This window comes from Halichoeres trimaculatus, unplaced genomic scaffold (genome assembly GCF_033239565.1).
Source record: "Halichoeres trimaculatus isolate MK-OKI-2021-1 unplaced genomic scaffold, fHalTri1.1 fHalTri1_scaffold_14, whole genome shotgun sequence".
NCBI lineage: Eukaryota > Metazoa > Chordata > Actinopteri > Labriformes > Labridae > Halichoeres > Halichoeres trimaculatus.
Window position 1 is genome coordinate 30989499 of NW_027437192.1, and position 18131 is coordinate 31007629.

General features: G+C 42.0%; 1 protein-coding gene across 1 annotated transcript in view; it reads left to right on the top strand.

The window, feature by feature from the left end:
• The window catches only part of arid1ab (AT-rich interactive domain 1Ab), a 95435-nt gene that overhangs the window by 26540 nt on the left and 50764 nt on the right, over nucleotides 1-18131 (top strand). Inside the window, exon 2 of the mRNA XM_074686186.1 lies at nucleotides 14643-14864. Coding sequence (XP_074542287.1) covers nucleotides 14643-14864 — 222 coding nt within the window. The remainder of the gene's footprint in view (nucleotides 1-14642; nucleotides 14865-18131) is intronic.

Consider the following 18131-nt stretch of genomic DNA (forward strand, 5'->3'; position numbering starts at 1 on the left):
TAGAACCATATGTTTTAGAAAACAGGGCTTTAAGATACAACAAAATATCCAAAATACTTTGGTGTAAATACATTCAGAGGTAGCTGTTAAAAAATATTTTGTTAAGTCATCTGATTTGGTGTAAAAACTAACTTTCCATACATTAAAACACCTAAAGTTGCTCATTGAAAAAGTAGACCTCTTTACTTCAGCCGTTTCTGTTTTTATCAGATCAGTTGGGGATTTTGCGCTGACTTCAGTCTGCGTCACAGTCTGGAGAAAGTGGAAGAGGAACCCTGTTGCTCTTCCTGGAGTGAAGTACTTGACCCTCCAGCAGTGGAAGTGTTTGGTGCTCACACTGGGCCGCTTTCACCAGGATGTGAGAGTGTAAAGATTCAGTCTCACCTTGTACAAAGGGAAGGTTACCCTCTCCCTGGCCCACATGTGATGAGTGTGACTCCACCGCCATACGAGGGCGGCCTTAGCCGGCGTGTGTGAGCGCTGTGTGTTGCGTGTCGAAGGGCTTTAACGTGGAACAATAGTGTGTGTGCCGAGTGAGGCCATGTGGCCGTGTGGCGGATTAAATTAGCAGCAGTTGTTTATCGTCTGTCCCCCCCGGTCCATCTGCTCCACTCGCCCCGTAGACTCCAGCTCTGCTCTCAGGCGCTGCTCCAGATCCCCCTCCCAATCCCACCCCTTACAAATCCCTATCCCCATGCCCACGTCACACACACACACACACACACACACACACACACACACACACACACACACACAGACTCTTGAATAGTTGCAATATCCACCAGCAGCCAGTCATGACACAATATACTCAGTGCAACCTCTTCTGCCAAGAGAGCTCTGGCTTTCCTCTATGCAGATTAGCCATGTGCTAATTGTGGTTATTTATTTATTTTTTTATGGAAGAGAGACAGAAAAGGGGAGGGCAAGAGTTTCCTCCAGAAATTGATTCGATGACTGAGCAGAAAAAAAAAGCTGCGTGTGTTGTGAAAGTGCTCGTTTCAGACTTGTTGCTGTGGAGTCTTTTGTTGGACGCTAGACCTGTTGTGGTGGGAAAGACCGGTCAGGAGCGTAGAGGTCTTGAAATGAAACAGGATGACCCTGAACTGTTTCTGATGAAAGCTTTTAGATACTGAGTCACATCTCCTGGCTGAGTTTTTGTAGTCTACCTCCAAAATTCAACCGCAGAACTGCCTACATTTGTATTTCTTGTGCAACATCTTTTCTGATTTTCTTTAAAGACTTTTCTCAAACAGTGTTAAATTTCAAATTGTGTAGCTTGACCCTGCCTTAGTGTGTTGTAAGATACTTATGTGTAGCTTGATCAACTAAGCTCTTTCCCTTCTACTTACTGGGACAAACAATTGATGCTGTTGATGAGTTTTGGAGACAGAAAGATCACAGATCATCTTTCAGTCACCAAAAGTTACTAAAGTCCACGTTGAAGGGAGATATGAATCATTTTATTGTTGAGAAGCTCGATAAAAAGCTTCAGTTACAGACTAAATTTACAGCTCCCAGAGCAAACCTGATAAACAGCATCTGGTTAGCATCAGCATCTCAGACAACAAGACAGAGGATCAGCATTGGTCAGGACAAAAATATAACCTTCTTTTTAATATAACAGATAAGCTAATGAAGCTAAGCTCCAGAAGCTAACGTTAGCTTAACTAGAGCCTTTTGGACAACAGCTAACAGTGATGTACTATCACCAAAGAACAGAAACTAGACCAAAACAGGCCAATGAACTCCCAACAAACAAAGAGACATGATGAACAACACAGCGAGGAGCTAACGTTAGGCTAACTTTAGCTAACCTTAAGCCTGGCTCACACTACAGGATTCTTGCATCGATTTAACCTAGATGATCCTCCTGACAATCGGGGAAGAAATCTGGTCGGGGACTAAAATCGACTCCAACGTCGACGCCAAGATTATCTTCTAGTGGGAACGATTGACAGATGAATCTTTAGCCCCACGATGGTCTCACAGACTTGTCGGAGCCGCCCCGATAATTTTCAAACATGTTTGATATCTATCTGGATGATTACAACATTCATTCTCACTGAGGATGACAACAGACAATTAGAAAGAGACCCAGAGACCGGACAACAGACAACAAACGCAGGCTCAAAGTGAAACTGAAAGGCTCCGGGTCAGCTGACTGCGCGCCCCACTGGCCCACTTGAGCCAGTTCAATTATGCCTTTAAAAATAACACATAACCACGCCATTTTCATACAGTAGCAAACTGTTGTTTTATCAGTGATCAGTGTGAGATCATGCCATTATTGGCTGATACAGCAACAGTTTCACCTCTGTCCCTCTGCGTGCGCGTAATGGATGAAAGGCACCGCTGCAGACAGCTCTGTTTCTCTCTCCTCCTGTCCCACCAGTGCGCTAAAAACCTCAGATCAAACAACTGAGCTCATGTGATGCATCACTCTCTCTGGTCAAATAATCTTGGTGAAATCCTGTAGTGTGTGCTGGTCAGTATTTTCAAATCTTGTTGTTAGAGTGTGCTGAAGATTTAAGAGAAGATGATCTGTGAAGATTCTCCTTACGTGTGAGATACAGCCCGATTTCAGAATCTTTTAAGATTTTTAAAATCCTGTAGTGTGAGCTAGGCTTTAGAGAAAATCACAAAGTGTCCGTCAGACTGCAGTGGTGGTTCTAGTATTAAAGATAACTTTATAATTCTTTACAGCAAAGTCACAATCTGCTGCCTCAGATACGATGTCAGCTGACCTTAGAGCAGATGGAGACATCCTTCTTCATTTGATTCACACAGAGATGATGTTGATCTACTGCTCAACTTTATCCAAAGAAGACACTTTTCTCTCTGAAGAAAGGGTTAAAAATACACCCTATCACCCAGACTCTCAGGATACTTTGTGTCAGAGTTGCATGAACCTTATGAACACTGTTTGACCATTTTTAAACTTAAATTCTCAGAGAAACTAGGGATGCACGATATTGGATTTTTGCCGATATCCGATATGCCGATAGATTGAAACCCCTTTTGGCCGATACCGATACCGATAATCACAAGTTTGTTTGTTTTTCCATTGTAAAGAAAAATAAATAAATGAAGTGCTACATTTTATTTAAGGAGTTTATTTTTCAGATGGAAAATAATAATAATCCTAACTGAATAGCACCTAATCGTCTGTGCCTATCGGCAGAAATTTTCATATCTGCCTATACCGATAAACATGTTTTTAAGCTTTTATCAGCCGATACTGATATTGTGCCGATAATATCGTGCATCCCTAAGAAAAACCTTGTGTATCCAGCAGGCAAACACGAGATGTGATGATTAGTTGTTGTAGTGTCCCTTTAATGCTGTTAAAACTTCTGATTCTTGTTTGCTTGTTTTGTTTTATCGCAGTGAATTGATCTGTCACTCCAATAATGATGCTGATTGCTTGTTTCAAGAATTGGAATATGTGAAATTTGCTCTTTCTGTTTATCAGATATCTCCTAATCCATCTGTAAAATAACAACACTGTTATTATTTATTAAAATATTAAGCAGTATAGTTCCCCGTTCCCCTAATTCACCATGATTGTCTGGACTGGCTCTACATTTTAAAGTAATGCATGATTAGAGCGGCACATTGAGGATAAGTGGACTGAATCCTTTATTAGTTTTTCTACAAACAGAGAAAACATTTCACCAGCTCACCTCAGGCATCACTAACACAGTTTGGAGCTTGAGTATTTTTTTCCCACATCCACATTATCCAGTGAGTTTGCAGGTCATTGTGTCAGGTCGTGATTAGACTTTGTTTTCATGAGCACAAGGACTATGACGTGCTGCATGCCTTATCATATTTCCACCCAGTCTCTCCCTCCGCCTGCACCTCTAACCTTGTTTAAATTTTTCCCTCTTTAACGTCAGAGACTGATCATCTGCTGTGTGAGAGCGTTCACTTTAAAACCAGGCTGATAGCAGCTTGTGTCAACAAGAAATTACAACGCAGGAACCAACAGTTCCCTATAAGTCACCCTGACACCAAGCGCCAAACTCAGATGTTAAAAAATGAAACCAAAAGAGAGTTCCTTTGATGTTATATCAACTCTGAGATAAACACTGAGAATATGATGACAAGCATGGATCATAATAGTTGCTACCCATTCTCATCTTTTTTATTTCAAAAGTGCTTACATTGTAACTTTCTGCTATCAGTGCCCAGCCTTTAAAGGTTCAGGTTTGTAGAATTAGGAATACTAACTTATAGGTAAATCAAGGAGATTAACTCAAGCCCTGTCCATCAATCGGTTCAGTTCGGTTCATCTCGATACGGCACACATTCTGTGGATTTTCCTTTGACTAAGGCTGTATTCAGACCAGAAAAGTCCTTTGGTCCACTTGTTTGGTCCGGACCAAGAGCAGACTTTATTTTTTTCGTTTGGTGCGGTTCGTTTTCAGATTGTACTTTTTGCAAGTGGACTATATTCTGTAAACACATCCACATGTGTGACGATCAGTGCTCTCATTGGACAGCACTGACAAAGGGCAGCACACAGAATACAGACCAGGAAATAGAGGTAAACATGTGAGTTTGTGCTCTTATTAGAGCTGCAAAATCATTTTCAGTTTCAAGAACAGCTCCATCAAAGCAGGCTTAACAACACCGTTTACAATTTTGGAACAGCAAAGACGAATGCGCGCAGCAAGGAGACGCTATGCTCTGCGTGTCCTGACCCACAACATGCTAGCAACAGCGTGGCTAAAAAGAAGGCAGAGGATCAGGTATAAACCAAAGACGGTTAGGTTACGGTGGCTTTATAGGCCCAAAAGGCACATGTATCCTGTAGTTAGTTTGGATGGACCTTGGTTTGTATTCAGACCTGCACCGGAGAACCACGAACCGCACCAGAGTTTGTTTGGAAGCGGACCGAGACCACCTCAAAAAGCGGGTCTCAGTCTGGTTGTTTGGTCCGCACCAGGGTTCATTTGTGTCTATTCACACCTGCATGAAAAGTCTGCACCAGCGTGGGAAAACGAACCCTGGTCCGATTAAAGTGGACCAAACAGTCCAGGTCTGAATACGCCCTAAAACTGGCAGGTCCCCAAATTGCTGACCTGTACCGTACCACTTTTTGGTACCCTTCTGTTGGGGTGCCAGACATAACGAGCTAGAAACGGTGGAGCTAGAAACACAGCAGTCTGTGATTGGTCAATTGGGACCACAGAGCCACATGCCAATCACAAAGAAGAAATTGCTGAATGTTTTTGGATGTTTCTCCTGGTTTACTGTGTCACATTTTTCCTCTTCGTTGGATTTATTAGCGGGGTACACTGTGTCGTACTGCTATGCCATCATGCTATTATGTAGCTGACATGGCAATCTGCATCCGGCTTACACGCCACCTACAAAGAAGGGCACGGTTGGCTGTGGAAACGCAAATAGGATCAGGCTTTACTGATCCAGTCTGAACCAAACTGTACTGATCCATGCTGGACCACTTGGTAGAAACATGCTCCCATCAGTGAATTGACGGTGGCTTTTAAAGAGGGAGTATCGTGGCTTTTTGAACGGCTTTAATCTGTCTCTCTGGTGTCCCTGTAGTATCTTTACACGACTTGCAGCTCAAAACACACTTGTGTTTTAGGAAACCTTTATTTCAGTCTGAAAGGCTTAGTTTTAGGCGTCTGTCTCTTTAAAACCCCATTTCCACAAACCCCCTTCCCTCTGGTTGGTCAGCTGTCTGAGGTGGAGCTTTTGATGGACTTTAGGCTCGCCTGTTTTAAACTAACCATGTGCAGATTTTTTAACTTCTACATACAACACATTTAGTTTGAACATCCGACATCCATGTTTAAAATATGAGAAAACAAAAAACTTCCTCTTTAAATATTTCAAACTTGGGTCTGCTGCTTTGTGTTTTGTTGTGTAAGAGTGGTTGTCTTTGTTTGGGTCTTAAGCATTTTTTTTTATCAGACTTTTAAACCATGTTCAGTGACCCTGAGTATTTTCTGATTTGTTCTTTACCCTTTTTGTTTTCAATTACTTTTCTCCTGCTTTTTACAAATCTCTTGAACTTTTATATTTTACCCTGACACACAATCTTCACCTCCAAACATTACGTTTCTGGCTTTGTCTGAAATGACCCTCTCAGCTGCGTACTTGTAATTTTTTAAGTACTTCTCCTTTTCTTTTTAGTTTCATTGGTTAGTGTTAAATCCTCAACTCGTGGGAAAATCAGTTCTGAAGCTCAAGGTCTTTCTCCAGCAGAGCTCCAGCCTTGGTGTTTAAAAGAACCACTCTTTCTATCACCGAGAAAAAAAAGCACACAGCCTTCTATGGCAGTTCCTGACCTCCACACACACACTCACACACACACATATTCAGACTCACAAAGGCCTCAGCCGAAGCTCTCTGGGATCTTGCTGGATGTGTAATGGTGTGTCAGATGTGGACAACTTAAGCAATGCGAGGGAAAATGCTGGTAAACAGATCAATGGAGGCCGAGCCGTGGAGTAGACTGTTCCAATGTGCAGCAAACAGATGTGTTGACACCATCAGACGAGGCAGAGGAGTAAAAATGAAGACATCTGGAGCAGGTTTAACGTCCTGGATTCCCCAGATTTACACTTGGCAGCAGACCACATACTTCCAAAGCCTTTGTGACATGTTTTGAATGTTATTACATAATATTGAGCATGTTTTTGGCAGCATCTGCACCAGTTTGTTCTGCACATATTGGTGTTTTATTGAATGCTGGAAGTAGTCCACAGTAATGTTGTAGGGATTTTAGTAAATTGGGTGATAAGGCTGAGAAACAAACAGGAGCAGCCGTGAACACACCTGAGAGGATCATTCTTATTTAGGAGAAGTATTTACCAAAGTCTTGAGAAGGACTGTTTTTTAACAGACAGGATGGGCTGATGGCTAAAACAACGGAAACAGGATTAGGAAAACATTTTTCATTATCCATTAATCTGCTGTTCTTTTCATTTCATCTGAATCCAACAGTGATGCCTTTAAATGTTCATATACAAACCAACAACTCCAATCAAACATGAATTATTAAAAAAGAAAAGCACCAGATCTCAGACGAAAGGAAATAAGAAGAATAGGATGTTATATCTGTCACAAACAAACTCGTCACCAGATGATAGATTATCAGAAAAACTGCCAGTGACTTTTCTGTCAACCAGCAAATCAAACAGCTCTCAGCTCATTTTAATTAATTTTAAGATAAGACCAACCAAAGATTTCTTTCTTCATCCCAAATTAAGAATTCCATTATGGACTATTCAGGGTATGAGACGCAGCTTTTTTTTTTTTCATCTGCATCCTGTGGGCCTATCCCATGACCCCAGTGCTGTCATCATACCACAGAGGTATTTTATCATGTTTGATGACACTTGAATGAGGAAACAGCATTTTTTTCTGCCTGAAGCCTCCTAGAAATATTGCAAAGGAGACGAGGATGATATGATAAAGCTATTAAAAGCAATAAGCTGTGTAACCAACTCGTAGTTCTGATGCCAGCTAACAAGGGTAACTTTGTTTAATTGGTCCATACCTCACAAAAACCAATACACTGTGCTTAACCAGTTGAAATGGGCAGATAGCAAAGCATATGGTATTGTAAAGAGCTACACATCTGCACTGAAACTGCACATTGCTGACTGCAAAAAGGTAAAGCTGCAATGACGATATATTTAACTGATAAAATAATAAGCTGCTGTTGTTTTTTATTGTTTGCTCACCAACTGTCCATTACACCTTGTTTGTAGCTCGCAGAATTTTGCAGTGTAGCCACCTGTTTGTTCATTTTCTGATTAGAGACTAGCGCTGCATATTTTGGCATATTTTATGATTTTGTTTGCGCAGTCCAGGTTGAACGGTCACATATGTGGCTCCTGTTTAAGTTAAACTTGAACTTAAGCAGCAGTCTGTAAGGTACATGCAGTTGACTACTTAAAGTGATACTCCAGGATGGAACAAGTTGGGTCGTATCACAAGGTTTAGGGCAGAAATTACCCCTACAGCAGTGTTTTTGTGCAGCAGAAGCCCAGAGCGCTCGCACCAAACACCCCCTCCCTGCTCGTCAGACTGTTTCCTCTGCACTCAGACGGGGCCATATTTTACTTGACCAAAAACACAAATAAACGGACTCCCACCGAAAAAATCTGATATCGGTCTGCATTCATGTTTTATTTAGAGAATTTTCAGCGCATTACTTTCACACAAAAACACAGCTAAATAAAGCTCTAGTTCTCATTGTGTCGTAAACGGCGCTACCTCCGCTGCAGAGCCACAGCTGGCTACGAGGTGCTAACCACTTTATGTATCAGTCCGCAAGCGCGGCGTGCCAGATATAAACAAACACAGGTAGTCTGCCAGGACGAAGAGACACGATGAGAACTAGAGCCTTATTTAGCTGTGTTTTTGTGTGAAAGTAACGCGCTGAAAATTCTCTAAATAAAACATGAATGCAGACCCATATCAGATTTTTTCGTTGGGAGTCCGTTTATTTGTGTTTTTGGTCAAGTAAAATATGGCCCCGTCTGAGTGCAGAGGAAACCTGCAGAGGAGCAGGGAGGGGGTGTTTGGTGCGTGCGCCCTGGGCTTCTGCTGCACAAAAACACTGCTGTAGGGGTAATTTCTGCCCTAAACCTTGTGATAGGACTCAACTTGTTCCATCCCGGAGGATCACTTTAAGGCACATTAGTCACATTTGACATTTGTCTCAAAGAGTGAACAATTTTGGTGAACAGAGGTTATGTTTAGTGACTATGTCAATATTAAAACTGGGCAAATTTGCCCTGGTTGTGGGTATTGTTATGGTTGTCTCAGCAAGAGCATCATCCAAGTTTTAAATAGGATGTATCTTTTTGTATAAAAGTTTTCTTTTATACAGCAGTTTTCCTAAATAAATAAATGTGCAGATATAAATGTAACGTATTTTTCGTATTTTGCACAAGAAATATAGCAAATGTGATAAAAAGCATGCACCATAATACTGTACGCTACTTCCAATACAGAAGACTTGATGACCTCAACAATTAGCTGTGCGGAAAAATATCGGTATAAGTAATCGACTAAATGAGTTGTAAAATATCCACAAATAGGATATCTGCAAAAAAATCCCATATTGCACATCTCTATGTGAAATCAAATACCTGGTGGTAAATGCCCATCTATAACTTCAGTTAACTGCACAAGGTGCTGTGTTATCGGATACTTTTGTGGATAAAGATTACTAAATTCATACATGAAGAATATTGATGAAGAACTGTCTCTGCAGGCCTGTGTGTGCTCACAGTGTTTAGTGCCTGATAACGTAGCTTAGAGAAATAAAAGTTTATTTGTATTTTTTTCTTCCTCCATTGTAGACAGGTTTTCAAGATTTGAGTCACAAAGTAGTGTCAAAACTCCCATACACCAGCCTCAGCTATGCTTAGTGGGTGGCTCACAGGAAAGTAAAAGATAGAGCTACACGTCTGCATAGAAATTACACATTGCTGAAAACAGAAACTGGAGGCTACAGATTAGCATCCACATATTTGCACTTGTTACCTGTTGGGTGAGGGGTTTATGAGTTAAACCGACTGAGAACTATCTATTCTCTTAATGCTGCCACGCTAGAAGGTGTAAACTGTCAGCTATGCTAGTTTACATCCAGGTAGTAGAGCATCGTGGCAGTAGACACTAACAGGAGCCACAGCCCATCTGAACACAGTGACTGGATTTGAAAGGAGAAGTAGATGCAGGCAGCTGGTGCTGAACAGAAACTCATGTGTCTTATGACTGATGACTGCACGTGGAAGAAGATTGATAAATCTTTAAACTGGGCAGCCATAACTGAGTCACTGTCTCCTACCATGTATCCTGAGATGCAACAGGGCCAGAACGATTCGTCTTTTGTTTTGGGAACATCAACCTTGAATTTTCCCATGGTTAGAGAGTTAAAGCAGCCTGAATCTCGTCGAGCTCTACATTTCTCTGCGTGCTGAGCCAGGGCCCGAGCTGTCAGACTTCTTAATGGAAAAGCGGGTGTAGAAATATTCTCACCGCAGCAAAATATCGACTGAAATTGGCGAGGGGAAAAAAAAAAAGGTTGATTGTTTTATGGCCCAGGTCATCGTTGGGAGATTTTGTCTAAATGAGAAATAGATTTTACCTTTAGTGATGCTGCGCTGTAGTTTGTTAGCATGCTAGTCATTTTTCATGTGGATAGTGGGACGTTGGCGGGTGATTCAGGCCTCGCTGGCACACTTTGGGGATGACACAGGAGGCTCGGTCTAACTGCTTAAGCAGCTCATTAGGAAAGAGATATGGCATATTTCTGTCCGGTTGAAGAAGCTGCTGCAGCTTTGTGTGAGAGCAGAAACACTCAGGTTTCTGCTGTAATTGGACAAACGCACCTGCCTGACATTGGTTTTTAACTCATCATGTTTAGGCTGAACTGTGCTGTATGGGAACTCTGGTCCCTGCGGTGTCAGGTGTGTGTTTGGATGCCTGATGGGGAGATTATGTGGTGTCCTTCCTTTAACAGTGGGGTTAAAAGTGCATTAGAGGTCATCGGAGATGGTCGGCACGGGCTGGTTACCTCTTCCCCTACGGTGCGGTCTGTAATGACCCTGGGGAGCGTAGTAACACTCCCCCTTCTTTCCCCTACACACAGCATAACACACACACACGCTCCTGAACCTGAAGGAGCTCAGGAGAGTGTGGCCTGGGGGAGGCTGCAGGGAAAACCTGGAGTGGAGTCATGTTATCTTGCACAATGTTGGTTGACCGCCTTGACAGCCTGTTGATCCTCTCACCCCCTCTCCCCCTGCTCCTCCAACACCTACAGGATCCCCCACACACACTTATATTTTTACACACACACCAGTCTCCTGCTGAGCCCCCCTCTCACCCACCCACCCGACCTCCTCTTTCCCATTGCAGCACTGTCATTCATAGAGTGCCAAAGCCTGCTGCTTTATTAAAGCCCAGGAAGAGCAAGGCCTGGCCCAGGTTCAAACAGCAGTGCAGCTGGGACCTGTTACATTTTCGGCAGACTGCCCTCTCCGTCTCGCTTGCTATAAATAGCCCTGGTGGTTGTCTCCCTTAACCAAGGAAAGAGGTTTTTTAAGGGGGGAGGAAAAACACACACAGATTAATAACCGTGGGAAGCAATGAAAGCTTTGTGTCTGCTGCCCGAGGTCAGCAGGCCAGGAGGTGTTGCTACTTCAAAGCCCCCATTGTGGCTCGTACTTTCAGACGCTGCTGCAGTGAGTTTGACGGGGACACAAAGGGGCTGCCAGTGGTGTGATGAGTGGATGGCAAAGGATTGTGCCAACCAGCCAGCTACCCACACAGGCCTGGAGTTGATTTGTTTTTTGCTGGTTCAGTTTAGCAGTGGCCTTCCTTTTTCCACAAATTTTGGAGAAACTTCTCAGAAACTGTCTGAGTAAACAATATTTTTGAAAGCAACAAAATATGAGGATGTCAGTGTGGTGCAGCTATCTGTCCACTCACAGCTAGTAGAGTACATGTGCATGCTAGGGATGGTCTTTTCAGACGTTAATGTTTATTCCATAATCACCACGAGCTGCTCAGTGATTCGTCCAATAGTCACTGGGATAGGGATGGGTACCTTTCACATTTGAAGCGATACGGTACCGATGCCCAGTACCTGGCAATTTGTACCGGTACTCATCGGTACCAATTTCCGGTACTTTTTTGTGTTTATGTGGTAAAATTTCATTTAAAAAAAAATAAAACATATCTTTTTTTCAATTTGACCGTTTATTCTTCGATATATAACCTTGCAATGCAGTGATTATGTCCAGCATGAAAAATCTCCTATTCTTCCACTTACCCTCACAGTCACAAGGATGCATTAAGGTACCTAAACATGGTACCTTTTGATTTTACGTGAATGGGTACCCGGTACTTTTGACAGAATTTGGTCGGTTCCTATAAAAGTACCTAATCAGGTACCTATCCCTACACTGGGAACTTGACAAATTTGACAATTAATTGAGCAGTCATTGGGAACTAGTCAACGATTAACCAAGTAATCATGAGGAACTATTTAGCAATTAATTGGGTTGTCATCTGGAACTCTTCAACAATCAATCAAGACAGTCATCAGGAACTGTTCAAGGAATGACTGAGTAGTCATCACAAACTATTTGACAACCACTTAGGCAGTCATTGGTAAGGATGGGTACCATTCCTATTTGAAACCAAACTGTACCAGAACCCAGTACCTGGCAATCAGTGTCAGTACTCAACGGTACCAATTTTCTGTACTTTTGTGTTTGTTTATATGGTATGTAATATTTGTTTGTTGAATAAGAAAATCTGAGCGTTTTTCAATTTAACATATTTATTCCTCAGTTTATAAACTTGTAATGCTGTGTTCATGTCCAGCATGGAAAATCAGCTACTCTTCCACTCCCTCACAGTTACAAGGATGCATTTAGGTACCTAAACATGGTACCGTTTGATTTTGATACGTTGAATTGGTTCAGTTCTACATACTGAATTCATTCGGTACCAATAAAAGTGCCTAATTTAGTACCCATTCCTATTTATTGGGAAATATTCAACCATTAATTGAATAATCTTCAGGAACTGCTTCAAGATTTATCAAGTAGTCATCAGAAACTATTTAATGACTAATCTAGCAATTTTCAGGAACCATAATATGATAAAAGAAGTAGTAATCTGGAACTAGAGGTGTCCCAGTCCGATATTGGATATTGGATATTGGTCCGATATCAGCAAAAAAACAAGTATCGGTATTGTATCGGAATGCATCTAAAATCTCTGATATAAGCAGTTTCTGTTACCCATTGGTTAATAATCAATAGGTCAGTTTTTCCTCATACCTACTGTTGCGGACTACTGTTCTTTGTTTGAATAATATCACTTAATCAAGCCTTTTCTAACATGACAGACATACTACAAAAGTAATAAAAGTATGCATGTTTAATGCTGATATTGTATCAGATTAATATCGGTATTGGTCAATAGTCAATGCTGCAGTATCGGTATCGTATCGGAAGTGAAAATGTAATATCGGGACATCCCTATTTGGAACTATTCAATCATTAGTTGTTTAGTCATCAGGAACTATTTAACGGTTGATGGAGTAGTCACCACCCATTCAGCTGGGTGCCCTGCTCTTTGTGCAGAGTCTTGGTAGATTGTTTGATGCCAGGTTGATCCAAACAAACTTCACCATATCAAATAAGTTTCCTACAAAACCCTTTGACAACTGACAGTCACCCAGGTTTTCTCTAGTTGTAAATATCACAGAAATACACCAGTTGAACTGCTACCTGGCATCAGTGCTTTCTTCTTCTTCTGTTTTTAATCAGCACTTAACAGACAGGTTTCGAATGTGCTACACTCACCATGACAAATATACTTTGACGTTAGGAAAAAAAGTCATTAGCTGTTTAATACCTTATAAATGAGCTACTATTCAAATAATCAAGGATTGTGGCTTGTCCTTTGTGTATTCAATCAGGCAGGAAGTGGTCGTCCACATCCACAGGTAGGTAATGAGGAATGAAACCCCCTACGATCAACTCTTCCAGGCCTCTTAGTGCCCTGTTTGTCTGATTTTTTTCTCATTACTTTTTAATAGAATGCCCTCTCTGCATTAATAATGAAAACATAAGATAGTAATAATTATAACAAACAGCAGAAAATACCTTCACAACAAGTTGCCGATCCTTACTTTAGTGGTGTTATTGTTGCTCTGTGGTTTATTTTGGGGAGATTCCAAAAGCCTCATCTCTTATGTACACACAGCGTTGGACACTTTATGACCTTGGCTCCAGCTGTTGACAGGCAGGGTTACCTCATGTCAAGTCCCCCCCCCCCCTCGCTGCTCCCTGCCTGGCCCTCTGTCCAGAAAGGCTGCCTGGTGGAGTAACACTGCCTGCCCGGGCCACGTGGATCTCCCACAGTCCAGGCCAAGCTGAGGTCAGCCCCCTCAAACACCGGCACCCTGGCCCCCATCCTGACACGGTGCCAGCTGGGGGGTGGGCCTCCCTCCAGCCCCCACAGACACTTCCACTTCCTTAAGCTTATTTTCATAGAAACCCTCCCCGACGTCTCTGCCGTAACAGTATCCACCCACTGGCACAATGATCTCCTGGGCAGGGAAACGCTCCTGGCGGATGTAGTGGGCTCATTCATTCATTCATGGCCAATTTTTTCCTTTTCTAGTAGGAAAGTAAATCCACTACTGTTTTTTTTCCTCCCCCTTCTGCTTTTGTGTTCTATATTTGCTTGATTATACTATGACTGCTTTCTGAGATGATGCTTGCACGACACACTCAAACAGTGGAGTCATTATTTGTGTTGGTTGCTGAGTAATGCTTTTTCAAGAAGAGCCACAAAAAAGCTTCCAAAATTACCATGGCTATATTTGAACCAGGATCTTTTCCTGTCACATCACTGGGTAGTGAACAATGTCCCATCAGTTGCATCATTATAGAGCTTGTTATAGCCTATTTGGGTGTGCTACAGCGCAGTCTGATAGAGGCCCACCATAAGCCTTGAATTTTAACCCTGAGTGAATGACAGACAATTATCTCTCGACTCAAAGCGTGCATCAGCTCATTTACTCTCTGTTTCAGTTCATTTACACTTTGTCATTTCCCCCTCAGCCTCCAAGCCCGATGGACCAGGTGGGGAAAATGCGTGGCCAGCCATACGGAGGACCCAACCCCTACTCCCAGCAGCAGCAGGCGCCCCCTACAGGTCCAGGACCCCAACAGGGAGGCTCTTACCCAGGTCAGGGCTACGGACCTCCAGGTCCTCAGAGGTATCCTATGGGGATGCAGAGCAGGACACCTAGCTCCATGGGCGGCATGCAGTACGGACAGCAGGTCAGTAGTTACTCCGCTACAGTCACAGAAGTTACACATAAAGAAACTTTGGGTTCAGTGGTTTATGAAATGAAAAGATTTCCACAAAACAAAAACACACAACAGATGCATATTGTATTGGTTAAAGCATTCCTTACTAATGTCCTGATGAAGTTTTCTAAATAGTTTTTCAATTTCTGAGCCAATCAGTTTGTTCACAGTTAGCTCACATTTGAACTGACATGTAGCAATGCAAACCGAGCAAATGTCTGATCTTTTTTTTTTTTTTTTAAAGAGAGCACATTGTGCTATTTTTTAGTCTCTCTGGTGTTCTTGTTGAAGCTTTCCATGATTTACAGTTAAAATAAATCAGTATTATCACGCACTAGTGTGTTAGAAAGACCCCAGTTCAGCTTCTGTCTGAAACAACTGATTCAGCTGATGTCTCTCTAAGGCTCCCCATTCCACGAACCCCCTTCCCTCTGATTGGTCATTTTTAGAAAAGGCTATTTTTGATCAGTTTACAGATTCAGGCATTTCTACAAAATATAAAGATGGAGAGGTTAAAAAATCTGCAAGTTAGTTCAAACATCCAGCATTGCTTATATGTTTAAGATATGGGGGCAGAGCAGAGCAGAGTACCCCTCTTTAATGTTTGAGTTTTTTAAGATGTACTTGATTGTGAGCACATGGCAAATGTATTTAGGAAGTTTCAGAATTGTTTCTTTTAATTGTTTTAATTGTTTCTTTAAATTGTGCTAAAACTACTAAATTTGCTGAAACTTTGCCTCTGCTTTTTGAAAATCAGGCTTTTAGTTATTTATTTGCTCTTAACTGAATATATCGTACGAAATGGAATATTCAAATAATGTTTGTTTCAAAAGTTAACATCATTTTCAAGAGAACCCCCAAGTTTTGCTGACTTTTGAGAAAATTGACAGAAGCTGTTGTGCAATAAACTACTGAAACTTGTGCATGTGAAACTGTACCTTCAGAAATGGAGCAAGTTCAAAGTGCAGCATGTGACTGGGGTTGAGTCTGGGTTCAGAGATAAGTTGGCCAAGTTTCAAAAGATTGTGTCATGTTCAAAAAGCCAACCTGAACAATCACCCACATGAGTCCTAAAACATGAAGTCACTGTCTGCTGCAGGTGAAGTGTAGATAATAAACTGTTCTAAAACGCTGTTATTTTCCAGTTGAATATTCACAGGATGGCACTGTTTTAACTGGAGACCTCAGCGGGGGGTGAGGTGGGAAAAGATGTGCAGAGAAACACCAGATCTTGGCAACAAATTGTTTCTCTGACTAGTTAAAACTAGGTCTTCAGAAAGTGATCAAAAAAGCCTGACTTCCTGTCTCAGCTAGGACATTAAGTGATCGCTTCAGGTGGCTGCAAGTTAATATGTTTTTATTTGAATTTCCTGTTAGTTCATGCAGCCCAGCGTTTATTTTAGCTGTGACTAAATCTTTCAGGAATGATGTCAGCATACAGTATAGATAAGAGTTGCGCTGGTGTTTCAAAAAACCCTTATTTTAGCATCTAACTGAAACACTTTAGCCCGCTTTCAACCAAGGAGTCCAGTCTGGATCAGTAAAGCCTGATCTTTTTTTGGGTTTCCACAGCCAATCGGACCGCGCGGTTAGCCACGTCAGCTACCTCATAGCATCACGCTAAAACAGCACAACAATAAACCCAGCTAATTAATCCAGAAAGAAGAAAAACGTGACACAGTAAACAAAGAGCGTCACCTTCTTTTTGATCGCTATGTCTGGCTCTTTGTGACCAAGAACTAACATTAAACACAGCTGGGTTATGTGTTGTTCTTTAATAGCGCTGTTGCAATCGACAGACTGCAGTGTTTCTAGCTCCACCTTCTGGAGTTGGATCAGTATGTCTGGCACCCCAACAAAAAGGTACCAAAAAGTGGGACGGTGCAGGTCAATAATTTGGGGACCTGTCCCAGTTTGAGTTAAAAGTGCTGTACTGGGATTAATCAAACTGAACCACTTGGTGGAAACAGGGCTTTTGTTTTAGCTGCTGTCTCTTGGAGGCTTTCCGCTCCACAAACCCCCTTCATTCTGATTGGCCAGCCCCCTGAAGGCCTGTTGGGGCAGACCTTGGTGTTTGAGGCTCACCCCTAACATGTTATGAACCATATCTCATGAAGATCTCTTGCTATCTTAATGTTTTTCAATTTTATGAGCTCAGAAAATAAGTACGACTTTGATAGAGTACGACTGAAAACTCCGAACACACAGCTGGCTACTGGTGCAGAAGGAGAAAGAAAGCTCCTTGAAAAGCACGCAGGGAATCCCTCAGAGTCCAGTCTTTTCTTCCACGTCCACTGTCTGTGGTCTTGTGCCCATTGTGTGGTGCGATTATCTCATGTTGGCCCGCCTGGTGTCTGACTGTGGACTCGATAAATGCCCTGCAGAGAGAAAACAGCTCCTCTCCTTTTGGTCATAAATACTGGGCACAATGCAGCCACTTCACGTTGTTTTAAACGTCTCTACTATCTCTTGTTTTCTTTGAATTCTGGAGTAGCTGAGCACCTCCCAGAACAACACGTGGCTTTTTTTCTCCTCTCTTTTCATTACTGTGTTTCCTCACAAGGTCAGGGTTTTCTCCTTCTATGCTCCTTGAGGGTAATGAAACGCAAACGCTGTATTGAAAGGCTTTCTGCGCGCAGGATCGGGTAGAATATGAAAAGCCTGGTATTGAAGTTCAAGGAGATGAAGTCAAAACTCAATTTTTATTTTCACGGCTGTAATTTAAAGCGATGCACTGCTGAATTCCTGCACTTAGATGCTTTTCTCATGTGCTTTGACTGATCAGTTTCTAGCAGAGAGCACTCTCTTCTCCCTCACACAAACACAACAGTTGTCTTTCCCTTTTAATCTGAGTGAGATGAAGAGAGTCTGTGATTACTCCGCTGAGAATGAATGAGAAAAAGCGGTTCAAAGCAGTGACTTATTTGGTTATTATTTATATATTTCAGGCTTTTAGAGAGGATCCTGTCATTGGAAAGGCTGTTCAGGTAATGATTGATATTCCTCAGAGGAGCTCAGGATAGTAGACTTCAACCCTTTGGTGAAATCTTAAACTGGAGGAGGCTGAAAGTGTTTGTGTGCCAGGTTTTACTCGTTTTCTTCCAACAGAAATACTTTTTTAATCCTTGAGGGAAATTCTGTGATTACAGTTGCCCTTATGCACAATAAAGTAATGTCAGAGTAGTAACAGAAGTACAAAGAGATAAGAAATAAATACATAAAATCAGTAAAAAGCAG